The sequence below is a fragment of the Syngnathus acus genome, chromosome 10, assembly GCF_901709675.1.
Source record: "Syngnathus acus chromosome 10, fSynAcu1.2, whole genome shotgun sequence".
Classification (NCBI taxonomy): Eukaryota; Metazoa; Chordata; class Actinopteri; order Syngnathiformes; family Syngnathidae; genus Syngnathus; species Syngnathus acus.
Window position 1 is genome coordinate 4,519,819 of NC_051095.1, and position 14,801 is coordinate 4,534,619.

Consider the following 14,801-nt stretch of genomic DNA (forward strand, 5'->3'; position numbering starts at 1 on the left):
GCGGAGACGTCGCTGTCGTAGGCGGCGTGATGGAATTGTTCCCTCGTACCCTGACCGGAGGGGCTATTACTTCAAATTAGCATACAAATTCAAACCGGGACAGATGGATTTGTCACATTCCCGTCGCCATTTTCCCCAAAAAGATTGGCTGTGCTGTGTGCGGAAAGATGGGAGATAAGACACCTGGCTCGGACGAGGAGAAAAAAAAAGAAAGCAAGGAAAGAAAAACCTGAGGAGGAACAGCGGGTGGGTGGTTGGATGGACTTCCCAGAACGCTGAGGTGTGCTGCAATAAAAGTTTCCTGCCTGCAGTCATCAAATGATGATGAGGCGCCGGACGGCCAGGATGGACTCCGGGGGTGGCGGCGGATTGGAGCCGCTCATTCACACACTGCCCGCCCGCTGTGGCTTTGGGTAAAGTTAGTGAAACGGCGCTCGGGCAGGTTAGCTCCCATTTTGGCTCACGACACAAAATTAAAATAGTTGTGTTGTTATATTGAACAATATCAGCTGTGTAATTTACACTGCAATTCGTCACTTGCCACTAGATGGCGCAAATTATCCTTTCACTTGATGCACATGCAAAATGACGTCGAAGGAGCCTTTCTTATTTATTGAATGTCATTCGATAGGGGCAGGTGTACCTAATAAAGTGGCTTCTGAAGAGGTTTAAGCCAATGCTTTCTATTACAAGGAGAGGAAATCACTTTTGTGTGCACGAGTGTGTGCGACTCAGTTCAAAACACAAGTTGGCTCCGTAACGATTTTCATTTATAATTATAGCAGCCGGAATCGATGGGAAGTATCGAGCCTGAAAAAGTGTTCTTACCTCAGGATCAATTCCATATAATTTCCAGATCAGTGCCGACTAATGGCCTTTCTATTGGCTTCACTTTGGGAGGGATGACTCTCACTCTTTTTCGCTTTCTTGCTGGCAAAGCGCCACCCGCTTTTTGGAACAATGCAACAAAAAAAAATAAAACACATGCTAACCTCTTCAATTAGCACCTTGAAAGGCTTTTTCACACAAGTTGACGCAGATTGAGTCATACTCTCGTTCTCGCTCGTTGGCATATTTTTGACAGGGTACCATTATAGCCGACTTTAAAAAAACAGAAGCATAGTAGGCTTAATTGCTCATCATTACCAGAAATTTTTTTTTTTCCAAAAAGCGTATTTAAGCTTTTCGTAAGCCATAGCGAATTGATCTTAAAAGTTAAATACAACTGAAATGCGCTTAGGAAGTGATTCTGTCACATACCACTAGAGGGAGCCGAGTGACATCTTACATTTTAAAGGTCTGTGACTAAATTACAGACACTCTGGGTTGTTTTATACCAAAATTCATGTTTATTACGTGGAAGAGGCGTACATGTGACAGCAATCCAATTCTCAAAATAGATGAGCGGCGGATGCGAGACCTGACGAGATGGGAACTGTACCGGATGAAAGCCAATCTCGAGTTTCTTTTCTTCACAATTGCTTGGATGAGAGCTGGCTGTTGATGCGCTGCAACTGTCTCTTGGCTTCGCTCGGCGGGAAGTTGCTCATCTCGTAGTAGCGCGGGGCGATTTCCAGAAGCCTTGAAAAAAAAAAAACATCAATCATTAGTCTTCAAACTTTTTGATACGGGAGGAAGCTACTTGGTCATTTTCCAACATGTATTGAGCCAAAGCATATACTTGGCGTACGTAATATGCATCGCGTTTTCAGCGAATCGACGTCTCACGTGTTCTCACAACACTGATGGAGGAAGGAGAGAGATTTGGAAATGCAGGCACTATTTTGAGTTTGTAGCGCACACTGTGCCGTCGACAGTTTTCGAGCTTCAATGAGACTGCTTGAAAAAAAAGTGCGATCGCAGCGCAGTATGCATTCAAGCTTTAAGAGTTCAAGAGTTTAAGTTCCCAGCAGATTGTGTGTGTGACTGCAGGAGGTCTTTGGATTTAATCGTTAGATTTAAAAACGTTGGACATTATAAACGATGGGTTTTGCCATTGTAACATTGATAGTTAAATATAGAAGTAAAAAAGACTCTTAACGTTAAGTGAAATCTAGAAAGAAAATTGAAATAAAAATTTTTAAATCAAATTTTTAAATACCGTAATTTTCGGACTATAAGTCGCACCGGAGTATAAGTCGCACCAGCCATAAAATGCCCAAAAAAGTGAAAAAAAACCATATATATGTATATAAGTCGCTCCTGAGTATAAGTCGCCCCCCCACCCAAACTATGAAAAAAAAACGCGACTTATAGTCCGAAAATTACGGTACATTTTTTATAAAAAGTCTGTCTTTAATTTATTTCTAATGAAAAAAAAAATTTTATTCTGAAATGTCACTTTTAAAATTGTACTTCCAATTAAGTGGTAAATATGGTTGGATCATTTTTTTTTGTTTAGCAGGGACGTCGGTATCTGCTGAATACAATGCAACTTATTATAAATTAACTGACCAGTAAAGTAAGTCATCTGTAAATTAACTAAATTACTTTTTCAACATACTATCTGTGGCAACATTCCTCACGAGCATCGATAGCTGTAAAGAAGCAGATTTTCTTTGCAGTCAGGAAATAATCGTACCAACTGAGTTCAATTGCATCATTTCCGCATCGGTTGCGAATGATGAGCGTGTGGGTGGGACTCACCACTGCGGGTGGATGCGGCTGCACATGCGGATGTAGTTCTTGGCGGTGAGCACATACTCGCCGTAGAGGAGCCACTCGGGCTTTTGGCCCAGCGCGCTGGACGGGTGAAGTTGGACCACCTGCTTGTCCTTCACCGTCAAATAGTGACCGCTGCGCTCCAAGTGAGCAACCTGGGCAAATCGAGAAAAGTTTGTCATTAAACAATTCCATAAAATGCAAAATAACTCAGACCTGCATGAAGAAGCCGGTAAGTAGCGCGCGGCGGACGTGGACGTCGTCCCCTTCGCAGCTCCGCCGGGGCAAGCCCAAGCGCTCGGTGATCCGGCCTAGCTGGAGGCGCGCGCTGTCCGCCGCCATCAGTGAGCGATAGCTGACAAAGTTGTCGTAGCACCACTGCGACGATCGGTGGCCTGCCGAGGAAGGCGATCGGGTAGGAATCGGGATGAGGGGAGGGCGAGCACGGACTTACTTTGCTGGAAGGCGAGGTAGACGTTGAGAAGAGTCAGGTGGTCTCCGTCCGGGTGAGCCAGACGCATCTTGGCGTCGTCGGCCGCCTTTTTGGCCGCGGGGGGTCGCAAGAAGCACTGTGGGACTAAACAAGGTCGGGATGGGCCCACAGGGAGAAGTTAAGATGGGCAAAGTACAGACCGCACTTGAAAAAGCGAGAGAAAATTGGACCAACCTGACAGCATGGCGGTGATGAAAAGCGCCTCGTCCGAGCAACCCGACTCGCAGCTGGCGACCACCATCTTGGCCAGCTGCGGATCCAGCGGGAATTCGGCCATCATGGCGCCGAGATCCGTCAGGTCGCCGTCGTCGTCCAGCGCCTCCAAGTGGTTGAGCAGCTCAAGGGCTCGCATCAGGGTCTCGGGAGCTGCCGGGGAGGGACGGGACCGATTGTGCAACGACAAACATTGATGACGAAGGCCAGTGAATCTCAAATATTTGCATTCATTTTTATGGGTGATTTTTATTTCAGTGCAGTTTTTATTATTATTATTTGTTTGAATAGTTATCTGAGTATAGTATAACAAAATAAATATTTATATAATACGGACGACAACATTTAAGTTGTAATATCACCATTCACCACTAGATGGCAGACATGGCTTAGTTGCACTTGTTCTGTGCTCCTACATAGTAGCACTGATTAAAAAAAAAAAAAACTGTGGTTCCATGGTCGAAATGGTTAAAGAAAATATTGGGTATCACAAAGGCTTTTCCTGAATGTTTGACTCCCAGCACATGAACTGAACTGTACTACACTCACTGCAGGCCAAACCCACATTAAACCTGGTTGCGGCTCAAAGGAACTTCTTTTGTAGATGTCACGAGGCAAATGAAACCATCGTCCGATAAGTCAATGGCGTTTGGGGCTGATTAGCTCGACAGCACCCCCCCCCCAACACACACACGCACACACACAGTGGCGGGAACGGGCAAACAAAACACGCTGTTAAGTCTTTATATCACAGCGCGTCGCCTCTGGAGACACATCCCTGGCTGGCCCATTTACTCGGAGGCGGGCGCATAAAAATCGATCGGAAGCCACGAGATATTATAAAGAGTCTGTCCAGGACTCAAAGCTAGCGGCGGCTTCCAGGAGCTTGTTAGGTTGCGGCGTCAATGCCACCGGTGCATCAAAGGAATAAAAAGTCATCTTTCCTCGCCACTTGAGCTCGTTCTCGCTTGGCCGGTCGACGAGGCCGATCCGATATGTTGACGCTTCCATTTTGTGAGGAATGCGGGGGTGATGGTGGAGGTCAGTCACTGGAGGAATATAAAGGAGGAGGCAATCGTCGAGGCGATAGCGCCGCTATTGATGTAACCAATTTCGTTCGCAAAATGGCGCTTGCCATGCTGGACGGAGGTGGGGGGGGGGCCAGTAGATGGGTTTAATCTCGGAGGTGAGATGAAAACTATATTATGGCGAGGAGGAAAAGGGGGGAGGCGGTCTCCTCGCGAAGATGTAGTAACGCACGCTCTCACAGGGGAATCTGCTTGGCCTAATTCTGCCGTGATTCACAGCAACCGCCGCGCAAACTGCTCATCAAAACCGCAAGCGCTCCGAAAATCTCCAAATATGCCGCATTTGATATCTGCCGGGATCATTTGATCTCGTCATCTTTCGCCGGCTCCCGAGTGACGCGGCGGATCCTCATTTCAAACGGCCGCGGGGTTTCAGAGCGTCTTCTAACTGCGTTTGTATCGATTAAAACGACACTGATCCCAATCACGACGACGCCGTTGTCTGATATCAAATCAAACACGAGACGACGAGAGTTCCCTCGCTGTACGGCGGCTCATCTGTTGCAGCGTCGCTTGATTGCAGATGGGTTTTTTTAAATCTGATTTTTATTTCATCTTCTTTTATTGAATATGAAGCCGCGCCATGTGCGTTAAAGTAAAAGTCAGTGCTAATTCCTGCTAGCCCCTCTATGACATTTCACAGTATTTGTTAGCAATAAGCTAACTGACAGTTACGTGATTTGGTGCTCAAATGTACAGAGTTGAATTCTATTTTGGTTAAAGTAAAAGTAAATTAGCAAGTTTTTTTTTTTTTTTTAGTAAATTAGCAAGTGCTAATACCTGCTAGCTCGTCTCTGACATTTCACAGTACTAGTTAGCAATAAGCTAACCGACGGTTACGCGATTTGGTGTTCAAAAGTAGTGTTGAATTCTATTTCGGTTAAAGTACAAGTAAATTATCAAGGTTTTTTTGTAAATTATCACGTTAATAAGTGCTAATTCCTGCTAGCCCGTCTCTGACATTTCACAGTATTTGTTAGCAATAAGCTAACCGACGATTACGCGATTTGGTGTTCAAATGTACAGCGTTGAATTCTATTTTGGTTCATGTGTCACTCTTAAAACGCACTTTTTCAGCTATTGTAAGTGGATCTGGAATCCTTTCACGCTAACCTGGTGGATCCATGAAGTCAAAACGCACCAGGTCGTCAATTCCCAACTTCTTCAGCTGCAGCACCGTGGAGCCCAGATTGGACCTGAGGATCTCTGGGTAGGCGTTGTCCTGTGCCAATTGAAGGTACAGTAAGCAAAGCATGAGATTACTTTTTCTGAGATTTACCGCGTCCTACCTGCATTTCTGTCCTGTAGGTTTTTTCCGTGTATAGGCGGAAGCACTTCCCGGGACGCGTGCGTCCGGCTCGGCCCATCCTCTGTTGCGCCGACGATTTGCTAATGGCCGTCACCAGAAGGGACTCCACTCGGATGCGAGGGTTGTACACCTATCCGTGCAGGAATTCAGCACTTTATACGATGAAATAAATCCAAATAGTAATAAATCAAGCTTTGCCGACCTTTTGCTTGGCAAATCCAGGATCGATCACAAACACGACACCGTCGATGGTGACGGACGTCTCGGCGATGTTTGTTGACACGATGACCTGTGTGGCAAAATGAGTCTTCATGACACTCGTAAAACAGAGTCTGTGAAACCAAACTGAGGCAAGGAAAAGTTATATTTGCAAACAGAGGAGGAGACAGAATGTCCAGCGCGTCGCGGGATCAGTTTTGATGACAATTATCCCCACGGTAAGGCCGGCGATGAGAAATGACAGTCAAATGAGTCATCGCAGCCGACGGGTCTCTGGCTGTCAGCATCCACGCAAACGGCACATCACGCGAAGGCAAAAAAAAGCGCCCGCCGCCGCCGCCGGGGTGAGTTCTACTTATATAACGAAAGCCCTTTTAGATTCATCACAGCACTCGGGACTGTGACGGCTGACTAATGGCCCACTCCAACTGGCAACTGCCTCTCTCGAGTGTCATAACTTAATGTGTGGGTGGGCGTCGGGCGAAAGAAAAAGAATGCTTCTTTCGGGAGCGTCGGCAACTCGTGGTTACCTACCGCCGCTGAGATGAGGCCACCGTGAATCTAAATAAGTGGGAAAAACCTTGGAGGATTATTAGGCTGTATTCAGCAGATACTGTCAGCAAACCTGAAAGGAGCACAAAATGGCCGCTTGAAAATAAAATTGCAGACTTGTGTCGTTTTGGGCAAGGCTTTATCAGGCTTGTTTTTTATCTACTTGTGATCAATTTTGTGTTGCTAAGTGATATTTTCAAACACAATTTAATGGCCAGTCAACAAACCAGGAATTAGCATAAAATGGCTGCTTCAAAACAAAATCAAAGACTTATGTCATTTTGGGCAAAGATTTATCAGACTATTTTTTGTATCTACTTGTGATAGACCAAATTTTGTGTTGCTTTATGACATTTTCAAACCCAATTCTGTCCATTTTTAATGTTTATGGCCAGACCGCAAAACTGAAATTAGCATAAAATGGCCGCCTCAAAACAAAATAGCAGACTTGTGTTGTTTTGGGCATGTCTTCTTGAGACTTTTTTTTTTTTTTTTTAAATAGAGATGTCCACCCAATTTTACATTTCTAAGTGACATTTTTAAACCCAATTCTGTCCATTTTTAATATTTGATGGCCAGTTGGCAAACCTGAAACGAGCATAAAACAGCTGCTTCAAAACAAAATGGCAAACTTTTTGTGTCTTGTTGGGTATCATTTTGTGAGACTTTTTCCTACGTCTACCCATGAGACACAATGCGAAGTTGGCTTTGGGGGCTAAATTTCTAAACTCAAGAATTTTTAAGAACTGAACTCTACGTTATTTCGGAAACGAGGCGGCTGAGCACTGAGGGGAATTAAAAAACGCCGATACTCGAGGTTGTCTTCGGGCCAGAAGCAGCTGCCGCGCATGACACCCTCTCCCATTTCGCCGTCATATAGTTGGCTTCATTGACTGCATTGATTGTGAAGGATTATCTCGGCCGGGGCCATTACGCCCGACGCCTGCTGGCTCCTTCCAGTGTGTTGGTGCGCCGGATAATCCGGGCCTTGCTTCATCAGTAATATCATTAAAGCGTCGTTTCTGCGTGTTATTTCTGGGTTATTACCTGCGGAGGGAGCAAGCGCAGCGGCTAACGCGGGCCATCGCTCACTGTTTAACGCTCGGGACGCGAGCTTTGTTGACAAATAAAGCCTCGATTTAAAGTGACGGGAGCGTCAAATGACGCCTTCGCATTCAAAAGCGTCGAGAGATTTTGACGGAACACTCCAGATAAACTCATTTTGGCACATTTGTCCAAGTGAGATTACAGTCTTGGAAGGGGGGGGGGGGGGGGGGGGGGGGGGGAAACGCGGCAAGACAATCAGCGGCTCTCCCGGACAAATGGCGAATAAATGACGAGCGAGTGCTTTATGTTAATTGAGGGCTGCCTAATGCAGTCGTTAGCATGCGCAGCGGCGGGCGTGACAAGCCTTAATTCTTTTTCACGACTTCCTCTCGGGGAGGCTCCGATGACATCTCTGCATTTTTCACTCGACGTGAGGCCGAACAGGAGGAGTACGTGTTACCTCCTCCTTCCATTTGGAGCAAAGGTTGGCTCAGGGAGTCGCTTCTTACTTTATTTCCCCGTTCGTATCAATGACTCAAAAACAGCGGGGCCGAACTGCGGGAACCATGTTCGATTTCATACCAGGTTTAGTTTTGCTAGGTTGTTGATTTTGGCACCGGGTTGCCAAGAGTTTTGTATTTACAAATCCAAAGCATTCTTCAGAAAATGCTAATAAATATTCATGGTTCCCTGCGTGGGGGAGATGGGAGCTGTGAAAAAAATACCAGAAAATATCCAAAAGTCAAAGCATATTTGGGGGAGGCAGTGCCCCCACGCTCCCCCCCTAGCTCTGCCAATGGACAGAGAGCTATGGTTGCACTTTCAGCCATTTCACTTTCACCCGACAAACACACTAATGCAAAAACACTCAGAAGTGACATCACGCACTAGGCCACACCCCTTAAAGGCACACATCCAACATGTTCATCAGTCTGAGCTTTGCGTCCGATTGCCAACTTTTTGTTTACCTTCCTTCCGAAGGCGCCGTTGGGTTTATTGGCAGGAGGTGGCTCGAATATCCGCTGCTGCTGCAGCGACGGCAACGTGGAGTACAGGGGGATGATTTTTACCTCGCCGGCGTCAGGCCCCAGGTCGTTGACCTCCGCCTCGATGCGCTTGCAAGCTTCCTCGATTTCCTGTAAAAGACACGGCGAGCGACGATCAAACAGAGCGTCCAGGAAAGAGTTGACGCCGCAACTTCAACATGAACTGCAGCGAGCCATCACGGAAAATGTGACGTGCGAGGCAGCCAGACACAAGCACGCTTCGTGATTCCGCAGCGCTGTAAAGCGGATTGTGCCTCACCGCCGGCAAGTCACTGAGTCAGGCGCAAGCTTCTGGAGCCAGACTGAAGGAAGGCCTGAGTGGCAGCAGGAGTTAGAGAACATGACAGTGCCAGCGCAAGGCGACACGTGCACGCCGAGGCGACAGGCTGCACACTTTTATTGTATTGCGCTCACATCCACATAGAAACACCTCAAAACTGCACGTGCTTTTTTTTTTTTTTTTTTTTTATCTTTTAACTGTCAACATTGAGACCTGGATAGGACAAGGGACGACAAGCCTGGGCTGTAGCATCACCTGCAGGCCAACAAGGGCATTGCATTGAGCGCAAGCCAGCAAAAAAAAAATGCAAAGAAAAATCAACGCATGGCAAGCAAAATGACATTAAAAAAAGAAAGAAAAATGAAACACTGAGAGAAGGATAGAGAGAGACAGAGAGAGAGAGACAGACACTACAGTCAAACACGTGTCCAAAATGTGGCCCGGGGGACCATTTGTGGCCCTCGGTCTATTTTTTTCAGCGGCCCCCAGCATATGCAAAAAAACAACTATTGACCCAGTCAGCAACTTTATTGGCTGTGGCCGTTGAAAAGGTGGAAGGGTGTGATGCACCTGATAACTGACTGCAATGACTACTACTAATATAGTTTTTTGTTTTCTTTTTTTATCCGTTGAATATGAATGAGCAAACCCGCCCCGGTGGTCCCCGCGTACACGAAATGAAGTCAAAGCCCGCCAATGGCTGTCTGCCTCTTATTACTCAACGCGGTGACAAGTGGGGAAACGGGAAATCGTAATAGATCGGTCAAATTAGCCGGGGTATTAATAGCCAATCAAGCCTCGGGACGCGGCAGCTGCTGTGGAGACAAAAAAACAGCGCTCTTTGCCAAAGCGCTGGAAGTAAGCTGGGCTGGCGTTCCCGGAGGAATACGGCCCACGTGTTGGGTCGGGCCCACCAGCCAATGCTTTCCTCCGTGAGGCCAATCTCTCTGGATTTTCCCTGCTCACCACACCGCTGTGCGGGGGAAACTTAAATATTAGGACTTCGTTTTACGCGACAGCTGGGATGGGTCTGGTGTTGAGAGCAGGTGCAGCCTTCCTCATGCTCCAAACTCAAAAGAGGAGAAAAAAAAATAAAAGACAGACACAGATTGCCTCCCCATCATTAGTCCATTTGAAAGTTGTTACCAAGTCTTGGAGGTGAAGAAGAGCTGGAAGGAGGCTGCAACGGCACCCTTTGAACGTTGCGCTCCTTCAACCCAATTAGGATGCGAGATAGTAAACATACCACCACCAAAAAAAAATACAGAGCATGACCCAAAACATCACAGATGGTTGAAGCATGTGCGAGACAAGGCCCGAATTTGAAAAGCAAAAAATCCTTCACCATTTATTTTTTTTTTTTTATAATCTCAGACCACAAATCACCATTTGACCATTTTTTTTGTCTTATGACACAAGCAAACTGTGACACAAACAAATGTCCATCAAACCCCATTTTCCATGTTTGCAGGAGAGCAAATGAAAACTGGGTTTGAGGTCATATCTAATTATTTCCTGCAATGACAATAAGAATAAAAAAAATCATTTAGATTTCCAAAGCAGCACCTTGTGCATGTCTATCAGGCTCCAGGTTCCAATCTAGAGACGTTTTTTGAGCTTTTCAGTGCGCATGTGTGTGTGTTCACCCAGTTGTAACCAAATTCATCATTCCAAGAATGAACCCTGCCCTCCATTACACATCAATGGGCAAAGCGTGTGCACGAAGGAAAAAAATGATTTCAGGAGATGGTGCGGAGGAAGGCTCGATTGGTCGGTCACTCGTCTCCTCATTGCTTAGGTATGCTATTTGCATTAGTATTCTTAAGAAATTGTATAGATTGTGTCCAGTGGACGCTCGGAGCTGGAGTGGCGGACAAACAACTCAAAATTTCAAGTAATGGGGTCCCAAACACAAACAGGAAGTGAGAATTATCGGCTTTGTTTGAACGATAATAGAGGCTATATTTGTCGACGATTAGCAAATGTTAGCTCAAGTCTGACACATCTGACATGCTGCTAATAGCATATTTGTGACGTTTGCTAGCCAGAGATTGAGCTGCTCATACATCAATCACGCTTTAGCGAATGAGATGAGGTTAAAAATGTACCCTTACACACCCGTTCACATTATATGATCGGAAAAGTTTTGACCCTGAAAGTTGAAAACATTTAAGAATTTTAGTTAGCTAGCTATTAACTAGCTAGCTAAGAGGAAAAACTGACTCACTGTTCTGCTCTTTCTAAAATGCCCCAAAATGCCACAAGATTAATTTAAAGCCTTGTTTACTGGTTTAAGGTTATAATTTGTGGTATATTCAGTTTAAACTATAAATGAAGAAATTATAAGGAATTATTGTTATGGTATGGATTACAAAACTGCAGTCGTACCTCTTGCCCAGTAAGGAACAGTAAAATATCCCCTGGGTCCTGTTCGCACATGTGGATCTGGACCACCGTGCGGACGGCCGCCTCCAGGTAGTCTCGCTCGGGTTCGGGCGTGTAGAAAACCTCAACGGGGTGCGTGCGTCCAGGGATGGACAGCAACGGGCAGCCGTCAAAGAACTTCTGAAACTTGCCGGCATCCAACGTGGCGCTCATGATGACAATCTGGAGCACGAAGAGACATCAGAGGAGAACGGGTGATTACGGCGCGGGCACACGAGCGGAAAATGAGTTTATATTTTGTCATGAAGATGATGATGATGACACGGGGCGATAAAAAGCCACACGGGAAGAATGAGGCTGTTTATTAGGCTTCCGGATGCCATCGCAAGATGTTGCCGACCTACACGGAACACGGCAGTCCTCGTCCGCCCGTGTTTGGCACACGGCATTCCCACACAAGGTGGAGGGCATTAAGGTTCTGATGGGAAGCGCTTCACCCGCTTTTCAATCTCCGCTATTTTCCGGGGCCAGCGTCTCGGCATTTTTCGCTTTACGCTCGGCGGGGCATCGTAATTGCTCTTAATCAAGGCAAATTAAATGTCCCGGATTCGGCGGCCGAGATGGGGAGGGCGTGCGGTAGAGCGGAGGAGCGTTGGCAATAACCTCGGATTCTACAATGACAAACAACGAAGGCGTTATCCATCTGCTTCGTGAGTACTACGGTTAACGGCCGAGTCGGATGTTCTTTGTTCGGAACAACAAGGATATCTCCGTCGATTTTAGGTAGGAACCAAATACCAGACATATGTGTATATTTCCGGAAATGTGCAGTGTGAGAAGGCGACAGGTTCTGATTGGGGGACTTAATTGCATTTACCTTGAGGTCGGCTCTTTGTCGGAGCACCCGCTTGAGGACGCCCATGAGGATGTCTGTAGCGAGCGTGCGTTCGTGGGCTTCATCCAGCACGATGATGGCGTAGTGCTCCAGCCGTGGGTCGCTCATGGCCTCCCGTAGCAACATCCCATCCGTCAAGTATCTTTGGAGTTAAAATGTGATTTGGAGATATTTCTGTTGGAACCCTCAGAGTGCTTAGTAACTGTGATGTACTTACTTGAGCACGGTCTTGGAAGAGCTACAGTCCTCAAAGCGGATGGAGTAGCCCACTTCTTGGCCCAACGTGACGTCCATTTCATCGGCTACCCTCCGGGCGACGCTCATGGCCGCCACCCGCCTGGGCTGGGTGCAGGCAACCGCCCGCTTGGCTCCTGCCGTGGATTGAATCGTTTCCACGCACCACTGGGGGATCTGACGGACAAATAAAGCGGAAGTGAGAAGAAAGGTTCCAGAACTGGATGATGATTAGCACCAACTTTTATTGAAAACAGGAGATTAGCGTGACTCGTGGTAATTCGCTTGATGATAGCTTACGTTATTCCCTCTGTATATGACCCACGTTTGTCCTACCTGTGTGGTCTTTCCAGAACCGGTCTCTCCTACAATGGCAAAACACTGGTGATTCATCAGGATGTGTGTGAACTTCTCTCGGTAGTCCCACACAGGGAGCTGCTGCCGCTTTTTGAGGATCTGGTAGTAGCGAGCCGTGCGGGGCAGCTCGGTGAACGGATTGATGTGCTCTCGCTCGGTGGGTTGCCCTAGGTCGGTCTCCATGTTTCCACGCTGAACACGAGGGCCAGCCCTTGACCACTCATCAACACCTCGGACCCTCTCCCGGTCACGCCTGGAGGAGATAGCGACAGATACACAAAACAGTATTAAGTGAGGATTAGATATTGCAAACACAAGTAAGTGGAAACCATAAGACAAGAATTTCACAACACAATTTGAATCATTTATTGTGAAAATAATACTGCAACTGAAAACAAATGGTTGGTTTCGTGCTTATCTTTATTAAAAAATAATTGCAGTAAATATTTATAATCAGCATGTTGGTTTGGGCAGGTCTGGGCATAGCTGCCACATTCAATATGGCGGGCACATACCCGTATTGTGACGATGCGCTCAAAGAGGCGTCTATGTATTCCTTCATACGGCTCACCAGGATTCCGTAATTATATTGAGGGGGAAAACTCCTCGCAATATACGAAGGACTGACTTGTAGCATTTTATAACAATAAATAAAACCAGGGCGAAATTGTTGTTTGTGGACAGAACTTCCTTAATGCGAGTCACATGACCTCTGTCAGCCAATTGTATTAATGCTAAACCAAAGCGAGTCGCCAGCTGTCAAACTAACACAAGTCTGTCTTTTAATAACACACTTGTGAAAAAACGCAACACGTTTTATATCCAATTACTCGCTAAAAGATGATGACTTTGTGCAAACGATTATGTTTATTTAAATACCCCTAATTATCAACATAACCGATGCTGGACTAGCTTCACGGGCTGCCGTATGCTACAATCACGCTCCATACATTCTGATCTGAATCGAAAGTGAGAAATGACGGGCAGATTTGTCCTCACCTCATCATGTTTATCCTTGTACACCTGTCATGGGATCGACACTTGGCATGTTTGCAAGAATGCGAGTCGTTCAAGCTTGATCGGGATGACGAGAGAGATGTTGATGCACTGAGCGGACGCCCCCTTCGGCTCCAAACGCTGCTGCATCTTCATCTGCAACACTGACAGGATCATTACATGGCTACTTGGAAAAATACATCACGTACAAAATCAAAATGAATTAAAAAAAAAAATCAAATACATTTGCTAATCGGTTGAACAACCTGCAGATCATTTCAGAATTGATAAACATCTGATTATCTGGTTATCAAATTAATCGATTGAAAGTACCCTGGTGTCTTTTGTGTTTAATCAAAATAGCTCATTTACTCTGCTTTTACTTTGGAAAACAATAGTCAACATTTTATTTCATGGCGGATGCTAATTAACCAAACCAATATCGAATCATCATCATATGTGTATTTTTGCAGTTTCTGCAATGTAAATATGAAATAATGTGGCTATTTTAATTGTTTTTCCCAATTCATTGATTAATTGAAATAAATCACATGTGGTTAAATCAGTTAAAATAATGGTTAGTTGTCCCATCAATATTTGTAAATACCAAATCGCTCTTATCATTCTAAAGAGAGCATATAAAATCATTTTAAAATATTTTTTCTCTTCCTTGTAACTGTCAAACCATTTTGATTAATCATAGACATATTTTAAATGGTTAAAATTATGCTCTGCAGTTGTGTGACTCATCATAAATGACAACCTAGTCCCAAAACATTTTAGCCATCAACATGACTCAGCAAAACAAATAAATAAATTGGTGGCACTCAAACCCTCTTTTCTATTTTTTCACATTTTTAAAAATATTAATTGAATCAATTCAATCCTGATTAAATTACAATAAAAAAGCCGTCCTGCAATGCGGCTTTTGCGCTGTTTTCCTTTTCAGCTATCATACTACTGATTTAGCAGTATGCTTTGCAAGCTTTTGTTCACCTTCTATTGTGATTCTATATAAAAAGATGA

General features: G+C 45.4%; 1 protein-coding gene across 1 annotated transcript; it reads right to left on the bottom strand.

The window, feature by feature from the left end:
• Nucleotides 1–706: 706 nt before the first annotated feature.
• dhx15 (DEAH (Asp-Glu-Ala-His) box helicase 15) lies at nt 707–13,938 on the bottom strand. Its single transcript, XM_037262166.1, has 14 exons — nt 13,779–13,938; nt 12,759–13,032; nt 12,406–12,599; nt 12,171–12,330; nt 11,297–11,515; nt 8,551–8,718; nt 5,967–6,053; nt 5,745–5,894; nt 5,569–5,677; nt 3,329–3,520; nt 3,116–3,238; nt 2,878–3,056; nt 2,647–2,816; nt 707–1,581 (listed from the first exon to the last, which is right to left on the bottom strand). The coding sequence occupies exons 1-14, from the start codon at nt 13,784–13,786 to the stop codon at nt 1,473–1,475; spliced, it is 2,142 nt and encodes a 713-aa protein (XP_037118061.1). The 5' UTR covers nt 13,787–13,938; the 3' UTR covers nt 707–1,472.
• Nucleotides 13,939–14,801: the final 863 nt, after the last annotated feature.

Excerpts from the sequence above, each read along its gene's own strand:
- dhx15 (XM_037262166.1), bottom strand. Across the intron at positions 12,600-12,758 it reads GTTCTGGAAAGACCACACAG|ATCCCCCAGTGGTGCGTGGA; the intron begins GTAGGACAAACG and ends TTTGTCCGTCAG. Across the intron at positions 11,516-12,170 it reads GACAAAGAGCCGACCTCAAG|ATTGTCATCATGAGCGCCAC; the intron begins GTAAATGCAATT and ends TTCGTGCTCCAG.